Source organism: Hippocampus comes, unplaced genomic scaffold (assembly GCF_001891065.2).
Source record: "Hippocampus comes isolate QL1 unplaced genomic scaffold, H_comes_QL1_v1.1 scaffold122, whole genome shotgun sequence".
NCBI classification, from domain to species: Eukaryota; Metazoa; Chordata; class Actinopteri; order Syngnathiformes; family Syngnathidae; genus Hippocampus; species Hippocampus comes.
Window position 1 is genome coordinate 2,278 of NW_017842059.1, and position 15,988 is coordinate 18,265.

Genomic DNA, 15,988 nt, shown 5'->3' on the forward strand with positions numbered 1-15,988 from the left:
TACCGTATTTTCACGACTATAAGGCGCCATTAAAAGTCTGAAATTTTCTCCAAAATGGACAGTACGCCTTATAATGCGGTGCGTGTTATGTATGCGCCGAGTTCCAAAACCGGACTGAGAGCTCCTCTGGCCGACACGCTGTTTATAGAGAGAAAAGGTGGACGTGAGTGACGACAGGCATGCGGAAGTCGGCCAATGAGTGAAGGGTGGGCGTGTAAGAGGACGCTAAAGCCACACCCCTAGCAAAACGACACATCACTAGTACATTGTAAAATGGCTAAATAAAGTACAACCGAACTCAGTTTTGCTTCCGTTGCCTTTTTAAAAACGTGTTTTTAGCCTGTGTCCGTATGTCTTAGCTGCTACCCTATGCTTTAAGCTAACATACTTCACAGTGAAGAGGTGCAGGGTTCGATTCTGACTCTGGCCTTCCTGGCTATGGTCTGCCAGCATTTTCATTTTAATGCATAGCAGCAAGAATTATTCTGGAATAGAACAAAAAATGTCTTATCTTATTTTAAAAAATTGTCAAATTGTGATGAAATAACTTTATATCTCAAAGTTCTACATTTCACTATAGTCTACATTTCATGCATATCAGTTTTCTTTAACACACCTGCTTTTCATTCCTTTGGACGAGAAGTGGTGTATCTTTGGGGCAAAGTGATTCACCACACTGTGAAAAGCTTCCACGCCACTGGTCCGTCCGAGGTGAGACATCTTCATGACATTGTTGACAAACATGGTCTTTGTCAGGAGTTCCACCACTGCGACATTGACCGAGACCCATGAGAGAAGTTACAGAGACACACGTGAAACAGAGGAAATGCAAACAGACATGAAAGAAGGTAAGGAGATGAGGTCAAGAGACCTTTGAAACGAAGATGCGTAAATGAATATACAAGGTATGACAATATTTCGATTTTTTTAGGGTTAACTAGCAGGCAACATCTAACAAAAAAAAAAAATAAAATAAAATACCTGATAATAGCCACGCTTTTTCTCTAGTAATTGGAGGATGTAAACAAGGTAGAGAGGCGCATGACAAGCAGAGAGAAACTACAGATGCTTGAGAGAAGGTAGAGAGTCACAGAGATGTAGAGAAGGTTTGGAAATACAGGAGAGAAAGTAGAGGCACTTCAAACTTTGTACCCAATCCTTCAGGATCGACATGCTCTTCTTTTTGGCCAAGGAGTCCAGTTTCTTGCACATACCTGTATATTTAATATGATATGAAAACTTGTGAAGTCTCGTGCATGACATCTAAGACATAATCCCAAAACTAGCGTATTTATAAACATTGGAATACACTAACCTTTAACAATGTGCCAACAATCATAATAATGGATGACTTGGGTCCAATTCTCCCTGATCCATTTCCCCACCTGGCGATGCCTGTCAGTGACAACTTTTACATTGAAGCCTTCCAACTCCTAACTGCATCTTTTCAGGCCCTCCAGTTCCATTCCATAGCTTCCCCCAGTCTCGTTACTCTAAAAGATAAGTTTAATACATGAAACTAAAATAATTAGCATGTAATTATGCCGCATATAATCTACAAAGCAGTTCACTGCCTATGGGCTCGTCGCACAGTTTTCCAAGAGGACGTGTCATATTTATTCGTCAACAAAGCAGCGCTGCCAACCTATTGAAATGTACTTCCAGAACAATTTGTCTGACTGACATTATTACTCATCGCTGATATGAATAGCATCGATCGGGGTTTGCCTCGAACCGAAAACTAACGTCGCTGTCGCTAGCTTCTCCTGTTCAACGTTGCTAGCTTCTCGAGTTAGCTTTCGGCTAACGTCGCTACCTTCTACTGTTCATTCCACAAGGGTTGGCAGCTATGTTTTGACAAAATCATCAGCTCGTTTGCCTCGAGCCGAAAACTAACGTCGCTAGCTTCTGTTCAACGTTGCTAGCTTCTCGAGTTAGCTTTCGGCTAAAGTCGCTACCTTCGACTGTTCAGTCCACAAGAGTTGGCAGCTATGCTACTGTTCATGCCACAAGAGTTGACAGCTATGCATTGACAAACTCATCATCATCTATCCAAAAATCACACTTACTTTTTTGCAAATCCTTGATCATAACCAGACCGGTTGAGAAAGCAGTTCATCTTTAAAGTGGAGAAGACTCGTCGATGATGGCGTGAAATTCATTCGCTTCGTGCGAATAAAGTATGTCCATTGAAGTGCCCTGTTATCCTTCGGCCAGTGGTACAACTTTTCTGTCGATTGCGAACAATACATCTGATGATGGCGTGAAATTCATTCGCTTGTGCAAATAAAAGATCTCCATTTAAGTGCCCTGCTATCCTTCGGGCACTGGTACAACTTTTCTGTCGATTGCGAACAATACATCGCCACACACAGCCATGGCATCTTACCAACAAGCAGTGCAACAATGCTGTTCAATGGAAGGACTTCCCTCGCAGTTCTCCATGTGACGTCATTTCCGAAGATTGCCGAAGAAAAGCATTTTCGTTGTCAAGGGCGTTGCTATGGGTTAAACAAAGAATCTGGAAGGGTTGCGTTAAAAAAAATAACGGAAATATGCTTATAATTGTTCAGCCATTGATATTACTCAAAAACATGGTTGGCCAATTTTACTTCATACTTGGCCTTAACATCAAGTCCCCAGACATTCTTCGTCTCGCGTTCTCACAACTGGCTGTCCAGCACTACGACAATTCAACTTCCGGACATTTATCCAATCAGAGTCATTTATTTTGAGAAACGTCCTTCAGCGATAAATGATTCGCTGGTTTAACTTTATCTGCCTGTTTTAAAACGCCGTACAAGTTGAAGAGACCGTTGAATTCATGTCAGTGTACAGTATATAGTCAGCGAGCAGTTGTGTTTTTACTTTGAGCGAGGAATTTATGATTTAACTATTGTGGTAAATTGGCATGAACAACAGCGGTTCTTCGCCACGATAGCGACATCTAGCAAGTAAAGTTGAATCGAGGTGTTTATCATTGTCAGCATAACGTTAAAAGACGACCGTTTTGTTGTGGATGTTCGCGTGTGTGTTCCCCCCCCGACCAAGACAGCCAGTTAAAATATCGCTTCTTCCTTCCCGACAGAATCGAGGAAGGTTCCGTCCAAGATGTCAATTCTTAATCTGGGCGTTAAGGCTCTACTCAGCTGGGTAAATTGACGCTAACATGGCTTGCGGTATTTACAGTTTTAGGTTTTGACCTAACCGCCCCCATTCTGTGTTTTCAGGTCAATAATACTGTATTGGCCCATCGAGAAATTAACATCGAAGAGTTACGAGATGGGGAGTTCCTGCTTCGTGTTGTTTACATACTGTGAGTACATTAGCAGTCCTGTTCATTTTGAACATATAGCTTCTGTTGTTTACTCTTGTTTTCCTATGTTTATTTTCAGGAAAAAAGAACCAAACCCCCCTTTAATTCAATCAACTGAGGAACGCTTTAAAGTCATTGCAGAATTTGTGGAGAGTGAGTTTGACATCTGTCAGAGAATTTTATTTTTCTCTCTCTCTCTCTCTCTCTCTCTCTCTCTCTCTCTCTCTCAAAATACTGACGTTCTTTTCAGATTACTGTACTGTCAATTTGGGCAGGTAGGTGTGTCACATGACTTGAGGTGTTACCCAACCGTTAGTGTACTGTACCATAAAAAGTGTGCGTTGTCCTAAACAATGCAATTACAGTATAATGCATTCGAGGAAGGTGGGAAATCATATCAATGCCACTCGGATTTATCTATTCATTTATTTCATTGTGACAGTGCACATAAATCAACACAAGAATAAACAGATGAGTAAAGTCAAGTTGAAAAGTGTTTTTTCCCCCTCCCCTGGGAGTTTAGCACTTGGGCCTCTCAGTTCCAAGGGGCCTTCTAGTACAGTTTTTATTAGAAAAGTCAGACTTCCCACCTCCATCAAATGCAGCATTACTCACAAATACAGGGCAATTTTATGAATTAATCCTTCAGTGTTTTTTTTCCAAGAGCAAAATATCAAATTTTCAGTTGCACTTATTTGCCCACACACTGTGTTTTATTACTAATATCTGAAAACGATTATTTACCTTAATACCTTCTTGTTGGCCAGACGATTGCAGATTTAGTCCAACCAAAGGTCCATCAGTATCATGGGACAACATAAGAAATGGAATCAACCTGACTGTGGAAATTGCAAAGGTATATGTGGGGAAATCTGTTCTGCATCCAATTGCATGTAATATTTTGTATTATTGCTGTTCTACATATGTAGTTTTTTGTATGTGCTGTATTTTAAACTGGCTGCTAAACATTGTTCTGTAACATGCTATGCTTTTATTATGACTCTTGTGTGCCATAAAAAGATACTGGGGATGTCTGACCTGTTGTGTATATTTTCAGGTGCTTTTGTTATTGGTTTACCATGACATGATGAGTGAACGCTGCACACTAAAGACCTTAGACTGTGAAGTGGAGGTAAGCAGGCAGAATGATTTTTGCAGTCTTAATGTGTTTGCAGTGGTTATTTTGCCTTGCCCAGCAATTGCCACACTGTGTTTACACGCAAATCGGCAGAGGACTAAAAGTCCAAATTTGGCGCCAGTTGTAAGTGTGCCAGCTCGTGGCATAGTGTGTAGGCCATTCTCACAGAAGGTGTTTTATTGCAACCCGCTATAGGTTTAAATACACTGTACCTTTCAATCAGAGCTGCTCATGGCAAAATAACCTCTGCCAAATGTGTTTTCTCCATTAAATCTGTGCCATTGTAAACACATTTCCGTTCTTTCTTGTCAGAGGGAAATTGCAAATCTGACTATTTCTTTTGTGATGGAGAGTCATGGCAGTGTTTTTCTGAGCAGTGGCCTCGATGCCTACTTGGCAAAGCGATGTGAGTCTCTCATCCATTTCTTGTGCGTTAGATCTCATCTGCATTCAGGCTTAATGAAGCACTTTTCATCTGATTTGGTTTGTCTCCGTCTTTCAGATTTACCTGTGCCTCCAGAAATATTGGCGCAAACAGCAAGCACCTCTACTTCCAGTGTGTCAACAGCCTCTATACCCTCAGATGAAGACTCCCCTGTGTTACATCGCACAAAGAAAATTACATTTGTGGATATGCATACTGTGGCATCATCTTCTGTCAGGTATCATTGGCCATTATACATCCATCCATTCATCCATTTTCTGATCCGCTTATCCTCACAAGGGTTGCGGGGCGTGCTGCAGCCTATCTGGGATCGCAAAGGCTTAAGTAGGTTCTCCCTTTGGGCAGTTAAGATCCTACTTCCTGCTCATTAAAAATACTCGTCACAGCATGTTTTTAATGTCACCTCTCCAATTGTAAAACATTCCTTGTCCTAGAAATGTACACGGGGGTATGGCACACAAAACGTTCCCAAGTACAGTTTTTGTAAAATCATGCAATAACATGCCATTGTCTACCCGGTTTGCTGTTTCTGGTTGTTAATGAGGCCTTCCTTTGGCTTGCATCACGACAAGTTTAACAGTTCACAACAATTTCGTGGAAGCCTCTTCGCACTCGTAAAGTAGTGATGGGAAGTACTGTGACGAGGCTTAAGATTGAGTGCTCGTGCTACTTGTGTTACTAGTACTTAAACTGTTATTGGTCTTCCTTAAAAAGTCATTAAAGCTGAGCTGCCATTTATTCAAGGAAATGAGCAATATTTAAAAACAGTGCAGAATGAACTGCATTGCTCTCAAGACTGTTATTCCACTGCTATGGCGCTGGCTGATTTTAAACGTCTTTCACCCGCAACTTACCGGTATTCATTTTGATTGTTTTGTTTTAACTTTATTTATTCATTTCCACAGCAACTCTCCTCTTCAGGATATAATGAACACACCCAAATTCCAATTGCGGAAGATCCAACGACAGATGATCAAAGAGCAAGATTATAGGGATGGACTGGAGAAGGAGCTTGCCGACAAGATTAGCCTCATTACACAAAGAGGTGCTGAATTTATCTATGTTTTATTTTTTTCCATGCAGTGTCTAGATCAGTGCTTCAGTGCATTCCACATGTTTCTGTGCAATCATTTCAAAAAACATGAAAAGCTGTTGAAGCGATCAGGTCAGACATTTGTTGTATTGTTTTTGTAATCTGATTTGACTTCCTGATTTGCGGCTGCGCCACAATTTTTTTGTTAGAATTTTGTGAAGGTTTCACAGTTCATCGCCATTAGATCATTTTCTAAGAATACCGGTCATTTCTCTTCTGTTGTCCACTTTTCCTTTTTTTTGTTTTTAAACCTGTACTGTTACTTCCTTCCACACACCGTCGATGGGGTTTAAATCGCTATGCAGTACCATTTTTCATCCAGCTCAAGCTTTGAGTGTTGATGGTTGGGTACCACTTGTCCCGACGTCAGCTGTATTAGGCTTCATGTTACACTAGACCCTCGTAAGGACGACCGCTATAGAAAATGAATGGAGAAGCCGACTAGGGAGTATAATGCATGCCTTCCCTTTTAATGTTTTGTTCTTGTCTTCACTTGTTTTCCTCAGAATCTCATATTAACCAGTTACAATATCGCCTGGACAAGATGAAACAGGAGCAGAGTGATCAAGAGCTTACGGCTAAGGAACAAATCAATGAACTTGAGACCAAGAATAACTCGTAAGATCAGCTCCCCTTTCTAAAGCTCATTCTAAGAACAATACAGAATCTGAATGATGAGATGCTTGGTTTGGTTTACACATTTTAAATAACACTAACCTTCTGTGTATGTGCTTGTAAAAGCATTATTTTTGCACGGTGATATTTTAATATTTCTGTCCAGTGTTCTACAGCAGTTGTAATTTACACACTGCTTAACAAATGGGTAATATTTGTTAAAATGTTATAAAAATAAGAAGAGACCACCCAGCCGCATGATTTCCTTTAATTGAGCTGTTTTGAACGGGAGTGAGGCATTTCAAACTGAATTCACCTTTTTATGCTCAAATTCGAGCCAACTCACTGGTCTTCTTTGAGAACTAGGAAATTAATAAGCATAAGATTTCACCACTAAAAACCAAATTATCTGTTCAGAGCGACTCACATCTTGATATTGGCACCTTAATTTTGACCGAATGCAGTGGTTCCGAACATTTATTTTTTTCACTCGTGTACCCCACGGTCTTTTTGTCTTACTTTGTATGATGAGGACCCTCTCACTCATGGGTTTTGGTGATTCTCTGACAAAAGGATGTTACACAACTGATATATGAAATGCAAATCGTTTTACTTTGGAAGTGTAACACTGCTCTAGGGTTCTATTTTACTTAATTGAGCATTGTGCACTCTGCTTTTGCAGTCATCTTCACAGGATGGGCCACTGCTTGGAAGAGAAGCAGCAGTACTGAACCTTTAGACAATTTGTCTAAACATGGAATGAACAGCAAGACTTTATTAAATCCAGTTGTTCACTTCTCTTCTCCTCCCTGATTTGTAAATGTTTACATGTTATTTTCAGTAAAAATATGAGAACATTATGTGATGTTAGTTTAAGTAGGGTACGTTTATTGTGATAAACACAGCCCCCTCACCCCCACCCCCCAACACACACACACAAAACCACTACAAGGCACAGCCAAGTTATTTTCATGAATGATAGCACAGTACTAAAGTGGGTTGTCACTCACCATTCCGACATTTTTCTTTTAGGTTACAGCTGCGACTCCACGAAATTTTAAAAGACAACAAAGACTGCAAAAGTAACTTTTTGCTGATGGAGCGAAAAGTGAATGAACTTGAAGAGGAGAACGGTGTCCTCTCGTCACAGGTATCGACACTTGGTCAAACCTCAGAGGCATTCTCTTAACTAGATCCCGACAGGTTTAAAAAAAAAAATCAGTCTGCCGATTAAAAATCAAATATAAATGTGTTAAAAATGACACAATTAACTACTGGAAATAAAAAACACATAGATCTCTTCATGACTTCATCAATGAAATGTATTGCGCCATGCAATCCATGTATGCAACCAAAAAAAGTAATTTTTAAAAATAGATTTACAGTTTAGCCCCACTATTTGCGGGTAATAGGAACCATGTCAGCCCGCAAATAGCGTAAATCCGTGAATATTTGATGAGCATTGAAATGCAGACAATGTCAGCACGAAATGCAGAGGGAAATTTGTGAGTGATGGGGCTTCCTAAGTGGAATTGGTTGATGACACGTAAGTGTAGAAAGCTGTCGATATGCCTGTCAACAGCCACAGCAAAAGGAAGTCACTCTAGTGATGGGCATGACAGTTCTTTGAACTGAATCAATTCATTTAAAAGACCCGTTTTTTTTTTTTTTTCTTTTTTTCTACCGAATCACTCATCTGCAATACGGGAATTTTGGGGCTTTTCTGGAAAAACCCTAACCTAATGAAGACATGGCTGTGTGCCTTCGATTTTGGTGAACAGTGTTGTTGTCAGATATCACACTTTAGTGCTCACTGACCTAATTACGATAAACAAAAACATCACGCCTGTAATGCATGTGGGGGTTATTATGTATTGGTGTGAATGTGTATATTTGTTCATTCATTGACATTTTGTATAACGCAATCTAAATGTATGTCCTTAGATTAATGGATTCTAATTAGAGAGTATTCCTACAAGGATGAATGAGTAGTGTTTTTGCTGAGTGGTTCCGTCCTTGGCAAATCAAAATCATTCATACTCAATATGTTCATTTCGTGAACTGGTGACGTTGGTCTCATTTGTGAACCGAAAAGGTCGATATTATTGCCTTGAAAAATATTTTATTGTGGCAGTTTTGACCCTCCGATATTTTTTAGGTGCTCTAAAACAATAAAAATACAAATTGACAAGTTACTCTTGGTTTTCCTGAGGGAGTGAAGTGTTGTGATCAGGTAGTGCATTCTCTAACTCCAAATAAAAGCACCATCTTTTTGTCGGTTAGTTTTTCCATACAGCACCTGTGTTTGGGTGCTTTAGAATTAGTTTCGACAATTGGGCATAAGGATGTAGGCGGTCTGTGGATAAAATACTCGTACACCCAAGTATTATGTTTTCTCAGATGCGTAGAGCCAATGCACAGCTGTCCATATTTCAAGCTGAAGTTGGCAGGCTGACCGAAACCCTCGCATCTGGTCAAGAGGAGTGGAAAGCCAAAATGGACTACCTACAGTCTGAACTCGGTCAAGCCACTGCACAGAAGGTAGGGGTGTCTTCTACACAATTGAGGTGCGACTCTTCCATTGCCTGGGGATTTGATTCTGAATAAATTTTTGATTCTAGATCTTTCCTTTTGAATTAATTGTGTTGTTGTATGTTGCTGGTGCATTAACATTGTGTTAATATGCACATGAATGAGGCAATGGTTACGATAATGGTTATTATAATCCAAAATATTGCGAAATATGTGCATGTGATTATCTATGTCCGCTCACCTTCTGGTGACAAACTGTCACGTTTTTGTGCAACGATAGAATGTTTCCTTCTTTTACGAGGATAAAAGAAGAAGTGAAAATAAATATGTTGTGGGGTTTTTTTCACCCTAATATTTTAAAGCTATTAGCACATCACTACACATGTCCATATACATTTTGATGAGCAACTCCATCATTGTTTGCACGTCAAGCCAACGTAACAGACCGGTTGCACATCATTGTACAGGACATGAGTTGCTGCGTTAGCCAGTAACATCTGAAATGAAAAGTTTTCTTTCTTGAAGGAAGAATATGAAACCTGACATGGTTATGAGTTGCTAACTAAATTATGGCAATTCTTGATGACACCATACGGCATTTTTATAACACAATAGACCAGGAAACAAGTCCAAAATGAATAGTGGCGTGTTACAGCACGGAATATGTCAGTGATTACTGTACACATATAGGACTTGAATATAAAGCTATTCTCTTAAATAGTAGAAATGAGGTGGTACATGAACATGAAGAAAATGGGCTCCATAACCCACTTTTAGCTCCCAAGATCCAGATGAGAATAACTAATCCAACAAAATACTTTGTTTCATTACAGGAGCACCTGGCCGAACAAATCCAGATCCTCCAGGGGAAGATTTCATGTTTACAAGATGAAATTACACTAGCCACAAAGCAGGATGTCGGAGAAAACATGGGGTCTGTAATGGAGGTAAATAAAGTTACTGTATCATGATGGGTTATTTGTCAAGTGAGGAGAGGAATTTGGACTCAGAAGGTGAAAAGTAACGAAAGTCTATCTATGAAAATACAAAGTAACGACAGAGAGTAGGGCTGGATGCAGAAGACAGGGAAGAGAGCTAGCACTCTGACTGGGAGAAAGTGCAACATACATGTCACTCAGTAATCAGAGTTTACATACTGGAAGACACCTGGCATATTTGACATACGGGTAACATAATAAGGGGATGGGGCGACCCGATGGTTGACTGATTACCATGTTGGCCTCCCAGCGCAGAGGTGCAGGTTTCAATTCCGGCCTTTCTGTGCGGAGTTTGCATGTTCTCCCCGTGCCGGTGTGGGTTTTCTCCAGGTGCTCCGGTTTCCTCCCACATTCCAAAAACATGCCTGGCAGGTTAATGGAACACTCTAAATTGTCCCTAGGTGTGAGAGTGAGCGTGAATAGTTGTATGTCTCTGTGTGCCCTGCCTACTGCCCGAAGACAGCTGGGATAGCGACCCTAGTGAGGTTAAGCGGATCAGAAAATGGATCGATGGATAGTAATGGCATAGCAACTGAGACATCAAGGCACAACTGGTCATAATATGATTCATATTTCATGCATTGTTAAAGAATTAGCTTTAGTAATTTTGTCAGTGTAACCCAGACTTGTTAAGACTATTATTTTATTGTTAGTTTCTGTATGGTGATATTTGTTTGTGATAATGTTTTTTTCCGAGAGACGATGAACGCACCGCAGCGCTAGGAGCGAGGACTAGTTTGCGAGGGAGACGGAACATTCTCGCACTTTCCCAGGCAGGTCGAAACGAAAGAACGATAAATGAAAACTGGTCATTGAACCTCTACTTGTGCAAAGTAGTGGAGTTGAAGAGTGCGAGAATGTTCTGTCTCCCTCGCAAACGAGTCCTCGCTCCTCGCGTTGCGTTCATTGTCTCTCGGAAAAAACAGCATCGCAAACAAATATCACCTTACAGAAACTAACAATAAAATAATAGTCTTAACAAGTCTGGGTTACACTAAGATCCAGGAAGACGCTGCCAAAACGACACATGCACTTCAAGTCAAGCTAGTGGACCTTAAAAGACAATCGGAAGTCATGTCTCTCCAACGATGAGTCTGCTCATCTGATGGAGGAACTGCAGCTGTCTGCATCCCAGCCCGATGTCAGCAAGATGAAGGTGATCGCCTTGAGCCAAAAGCTCAAGACCGCCCCGTTCTTTAAATACTGAACCTGCTCATCATGCGGGTGTCTCTCTCTTTCTCTCTCTCTCTGAGACTTTATCGTAATGCCAATATTTGGGTGTTTGCGAAGGTAGTGAATGTTGCATTCTTTTTCAAAGTCGCAAACAGTTACCAGACGTTCACCTCTATTTTTCTTCTCGCAAAGAAAAATATGCGTTCAGCTGCAAGTACATTTGGCGTCGGGGCAGAGAACGAGCCCGAAGGTGCGCCTGACGATTGGATGAGGATAGCTGAGCTGCAGGCCAGGAACAAAGCTTGCCTTCCTCATCTCAAGAGCAGCTATCCTGCAGAGTTTGAGGTTGGTAGATTCATTCTCATCTGTTGTAACAATAAGACCCCTGTCAACCTATCGTCACACCCTTCAGTCCATCTGTTCCCATAGCTGCACATGCTTACATGTTCAAAGTGCCAATCGGAGGTAAACGTGACAGGAGAAGCTGCTTGTACCAATGACACACGCGTGTGTACGTGGCACACCGTCAAAATTGTAGCATAACTTTAAATATATTCTTTACATAGGTCGCAATGTCAGTCCATGGCATCAATTCAACCCCTTGTCTCACTTTAGGCTGGCTGCAAGAGCGTGCTCCCTTTCACCGACGAAGATGTACGTACAGGTGACCCAACGGAGACCATTCGACGAGCGTCCGTCATGCTAGGCCAGCTGCAGGACTCTCTAGCTTCCCATTGCCACTCCCTCGCGGCAGTGCACGCAAGTACCGCAGCCGGCATCCGTTCTCACCGTCTGTCTTTGATGGCGGACCACCCAACGTCTAAGTCGGTCAGCTCCTCTCAACTGAAGAGCCAGAGATTCACAAAGCGTGCTGCCTCGACGTTATGTGTTCCTCAAACGTCACCTGAGGTTAGTCTGTTAGCCATCTTGTCAAATTTAAAAATTGTTTGGATCGCAACTTTTTAACATGGTCTCAATCACTTGACATTTTTATTTGCCAGAAAAAATTGAAGGCCAGCTGCTTCCCCCGCCCTCTCACTCCCAAAAACAAGAATATCAACAGTGGACCCTCCAACTCACAACTTGACCCTGTCCTCAGTCCAGTGAGTTTGACGAAGGGCTTATGTTGCGTAATATTGATTCATGGGTCACTGTGGTAAAAAGTTTTACTATCCTGACTTCCATCCGAGCTACATGGTTTTTCACTCAGTGACATGTGAATGTTCGTCTCTTCGGATGTACCCTGTGAGTCACCCGTGAAAAGTGAGGGAACACTGTTCAATGATTTGTTTGTATAGTGGAGGTTGGCTCCAATGGCCAAAAATTTTACTTGTACCGTTACTTCACAATATAGCCAATGTAAAAACCTACTCCTCCAAATACATGAGTTTGTATAAGTATTCAGTGAAAATATGACATACTAAAGAACTGGTGAGTAACATCAGTCTCATTTTTGTTCCAGCATGAGTATAAATTGGAAAATTATAAAGGACATTGCCCAACACTATCGCAATACAAAACTGAAACAAATGAAACCTTTATGATATGACAATTATGGGAAATTTCTACCCGAAAGTCGCCAAGCAACACCTCCAAGAATGCCATGCAAAAAGAAAATAAGCACGCTGCAGTTTCCCTCGCGGCAGCGGGGCGAGCGGGCAGGGGGGGGAGCTCCAAGTCACCCCAGGTGATCTGCAAAGAAAACAGAAAGTCACCTAAAACGACTTCCAAGTCTCCACGGTTGACGGCAAGCGCTCGCAAGGTAAGGAGATGGTCTTGAATGAAAAGGTGGGCAAAGAAAGGGCCTGCGTACTCTGTTATTTAATCTGACCCAGCATTTACTTTTGAATCCCATCATAGTGTTTTTAGTATTCCCTCTTGAAAATTGGTTACCTGAAATGGAAACCAACTTTCATCAAGCTTTCCATTAATCTCATTAACTGTCGCTTTGAAAGTTTGTCATTATTTCCACCCTAAAAATGAACGTGTTTGGTCACGGTGAACCCTCAGCCTTGTTTTCAGAATTGCGTCTCCTTCAATCCTCCTGGAAGAATGACAAGGTGTATGTTCAATGAAAATGATTTGCATGTTGCTTTTTGTTTATACTTGCTTGTGGTTAGCTCACACTTAATGACAAACACTGACACTGTGAGGGTGTCTTCACATATTCTGGTGATCAAGTTATTGGGTGTCAACACTTCAGACATGGCAGTGCTGTTTTTAAGTCTCTTCAAATTGTGCTGATATTTTTTATGCCTTCTAATGTTTTTTTTTTTTTACCCTGCAGATGAGGAGGAGGATGGTGTGAGTTTTTCAGCAATCCAACATGATTGTTCAGTTAAAACTTCATTTTACGCACTTTTAAGATTTTACTTTTCATTTATTTGAATGATTTTACTGTATTTTCTTATTACTCTTACAATAAAACATTTTGGAATGACAAATTGTGCTGTATGAACATTGAGCATTAGTTTCCAACAAATACTAAATAAAAAGGTCTTTTCGTTTAGAAAATGCGCCAGCAGAGAGGCCTTCAAATCTTGCCACCGTCCATATCACCTGAAAGCTGCACCCTTTAGAAATACGACAAATTATTCTGAAGGCTTTCACATAAATACACCCATCATTTAATAAACCAGTTGCCATACCTACACAAGTAGTATAAATTTACTAAATTCTCAATTCATCAGCTACTCCAATGATTTTTGCCAACCCTTGCGCCGAGGACATATTTTACAAAGTTCAATAACTCGAGGTACACCACCAAACAAATGTAAAAAATACTGGATGTAGGTATATTATACACTTCCTGGTGTGAAATAGATCATTTAATTTTGTTTATGTCGCTATAAGTTGCCGGCATAGATGAACAAAGATACATTGTAAGTACAAATGAATTTCAATTCATTTGTACTTACAATGTTCATTCAAATCATGCAGGCGGTTTAAGCGTCATGGCAGCAGCATGCACAGTGAATGCTGCTATGCTGATTTGTCGTTTAACTTCATTCCAGGCCTTCTCTTGGTCCGCCGAGTGCTCAATGTCGAACAATGCATCGTAGATGCCCGGGAAAGACTCCCCTGCATATTTATTATGGCTGCTTGGAGCAAATACCACATGCCTGGAAAACAGATGTGACTCGTGGGAATATATGAACATACATAAACGGCATGTTACAGTTAATGAGAATGAAGGCACAAAATCAATCTCTGTCAGAGAATCCGTTTTGCAATATGCTCATTTGGCAACCTATCAGTTAATGTGGGGTAGTCAAGCCACACTGTAGTTTTCGCTGGCGTTTATTTTGTGGTTTGATACCAAAACCTCAAATGGCTACCTGGTTTATCGATTATATAACTAAACTGAAGAGGGTTCGGTTTGTGTGTAATACCTGTAGAATGGTCTTCCGGGTAAGCCCAAGGGGTCTATAAAGGCCCTCTCCAGATACATGAGCTGGTCGTTTATTGCACGTACCTGCAGAGGGCTGATATGTGTGAAAACAGGCACCTCAATGCCAATGAAAATTGTTTTTTTGGTTTGCGGAGGCTGACATTTTAGTCTGTTATGACTTATGCAAAATGTCTTCTTACTCTGCTCTGTTGACGTTTTCTAGGCGCTCGTGAAACTCCCTCGCTGCAACGGTGAAATTTTCAACAGCTGAAAACAAGGAGTCTGCAAAATAGCAGACAAAATCTGAATAGCCCGTCGTTAAAATTATGATTTTGACCAACGTACTGGTCCCGACTTACCAAATGACACCTCGTACGACGGCATCTCCTCCCGGTGTGTTTGTGCGATCGCCGCGTTCCAAGCACTCAAGTCTTTGGACGCTTACAAATATGGGATGCGTAGCCATGTGCAGACCATACAACGTCATGATTTCGATTAAGAGTTTTGTGTTTTACAATCGAAAGTTTTGCCAAGCAAAAGACAAGGACACAAAACACAAACGTACGATGCTCGGGCCATCGTAAACAGAAAGGAAAACAACATCGTCATAGCTAACTGTACTTGCATGGCAGGGTGAGAAACATAACCAACTAGTCTGCTAGTTTGTTTTGCCGCTTGTTATAGCAAATAACGTCAAATTGTTGTGACGAGGATCTCTGGTGGGACCGCATTGTAGGACTACATAGAATGCCAGATAAATGCTAAATAAAAGCAACAATTGTAACGATTCAATCTTGTGCTACATGTTCTTTACATTTTAGACTTGCTTCGTGTTGCAGCCATGCAGCAGCAACTTAATTTTAAGTTGAACTCTGTCTCAGGATGGGAACAGAAAAGCCTCCAGTTACAAAGGAAACATGCTCATGGAAGCCTCCAAGGGGGAGAGAAGTACAGTCAGTTCCTCTTAGGAACAACTGCTTCAAGAATCCCAAAAAAGTAGACAGGCTAACAACAGCTTCAAAATGTGAGAGGGACTGTGTCAGCCCCACAGGTATGTATGGCGAGATACATTTTCTTTTGTCACCGTGACTGAAAACTGGTTTCCTCTCTACTCTAACAGTACAGACTACTACAATGACTTCTAAAATGACTTGAGGCTAAACAATGAGGTATAGTAATCTATCAGCATTAGGCTATTCGATTGATCTCTGAATCTACGGAATAAATTCTGTTTGTTCTGTCATGAGCACTGACTGGTCATTTGTACTTTGCGTTAGTAACACACAC

General features: G+C 41.0%; 2 protein-coding genes and 1 long non-coding RNA gene across 6 annotated transcripts; 1 reads left to right on the top strand and 2 right to left on the bottom strand.

Annotated features, from left to right (window-relative positions):
- Positions 1-1,113: 1,113 nt before the first annotated feature.
- Positions 1,114-2,115, bottom strand: LOC109510711 (uncharacterized). 2 transcript variants are annotated; one of them, XR_002167171.1, is made up of 3 exons: positions 2,070-2,115; positions 1,316-1,493; positions 1,114-1,214 (listed from the first exon to the last, which is right to left on the bottom strand). It is a non-coding gene; the product is annotated as an uncharacterized LOC109510711 (long non-coding RNA). The 2 variants fall into 2 exon arrangements; XR_002167172.1 differs by lacking the exon at positions 2,070-2,115 and adding an exon at positions 1,817-1,967.
- Positions 2,116-2,767: 652 nt separating this feature from the next.
- Positions 2,768-12,862, top strand: LOC109510684 (nuclear mitotic apparatus protein 1). 3 transcript variants are annotated; one of them, XM_019861180.1, is made up of 16 exons: positions 2,768-2,826; positions 3,089-3,153; positions 3,231-3,316; positions 3,396-3,469; positions 4,084-4,172; positions 4,374-4,448; positions 4,767-4,860; positions 4,957-5,116; positions 5,805-5,944; positions 6,499-6,610; positions 7,640-7,757; positions 9,008-9,148; positions 9,973-10,086; positions 11,503-11,655; positions 11,926-12,223; positions 12,312-12,862. In XM_019861180.1, exons 2-16 carry the CDS (start codon positions 3,112-3,114, stop codon positions 12,395-12,397), a joined length of 1,782 nt encoding a protein of 593 aa, XP_019716739.1. In that variant the 5' UTR covers positions 2,768-2,826; positions 3,089-3,111; the 3' UTR covers positions 12,398-12,862. The 3 variants fall into 3 exon arrangements, with proteins under 3 accessions (XP_019716739.1, XP_019716737.1, XP_019716738.1); XM_019861178.1 differs by having other exon boundaries at positions 2,773-2,826; positions 11,926-12,219; XM_019861179.1 differs by lacking the exon at positions 2,768-2,826 and adding an exon at positions 2,866-2,970 and having other exon boundaries at positions 11,926-12,219.
- A 1,144-nt stretch (positions 12,863-14,006) lies between these two features.
- On the bottom strand, positions 14,007-15,960 carry LOC109510817 (putative N-acetylated-alpha-linked acidic dipeptidase). Its single transcript, XM_019861420.1, has 4 exons — positions 15,061-15,960; positions 14,902-14,983; positions 14,703-14,795; positions 14,007-14,432 (listed from the first exon to the last, which is right to left on the bottom strand). Exons 1-4 carry the CDS (start codon positions 15,083-15,085, stop codon positions 14,243-14,245), a joined length of 390 nt encoding a protein of 129 aa, XP_019716979.1. The 5' UTR covers positions 15,086-15,960; the 3' UTR covers positions 14,007-14,242.
- Between the last annotated feature and the right edge of the window lie 28 nt (positions 15,961-15,988).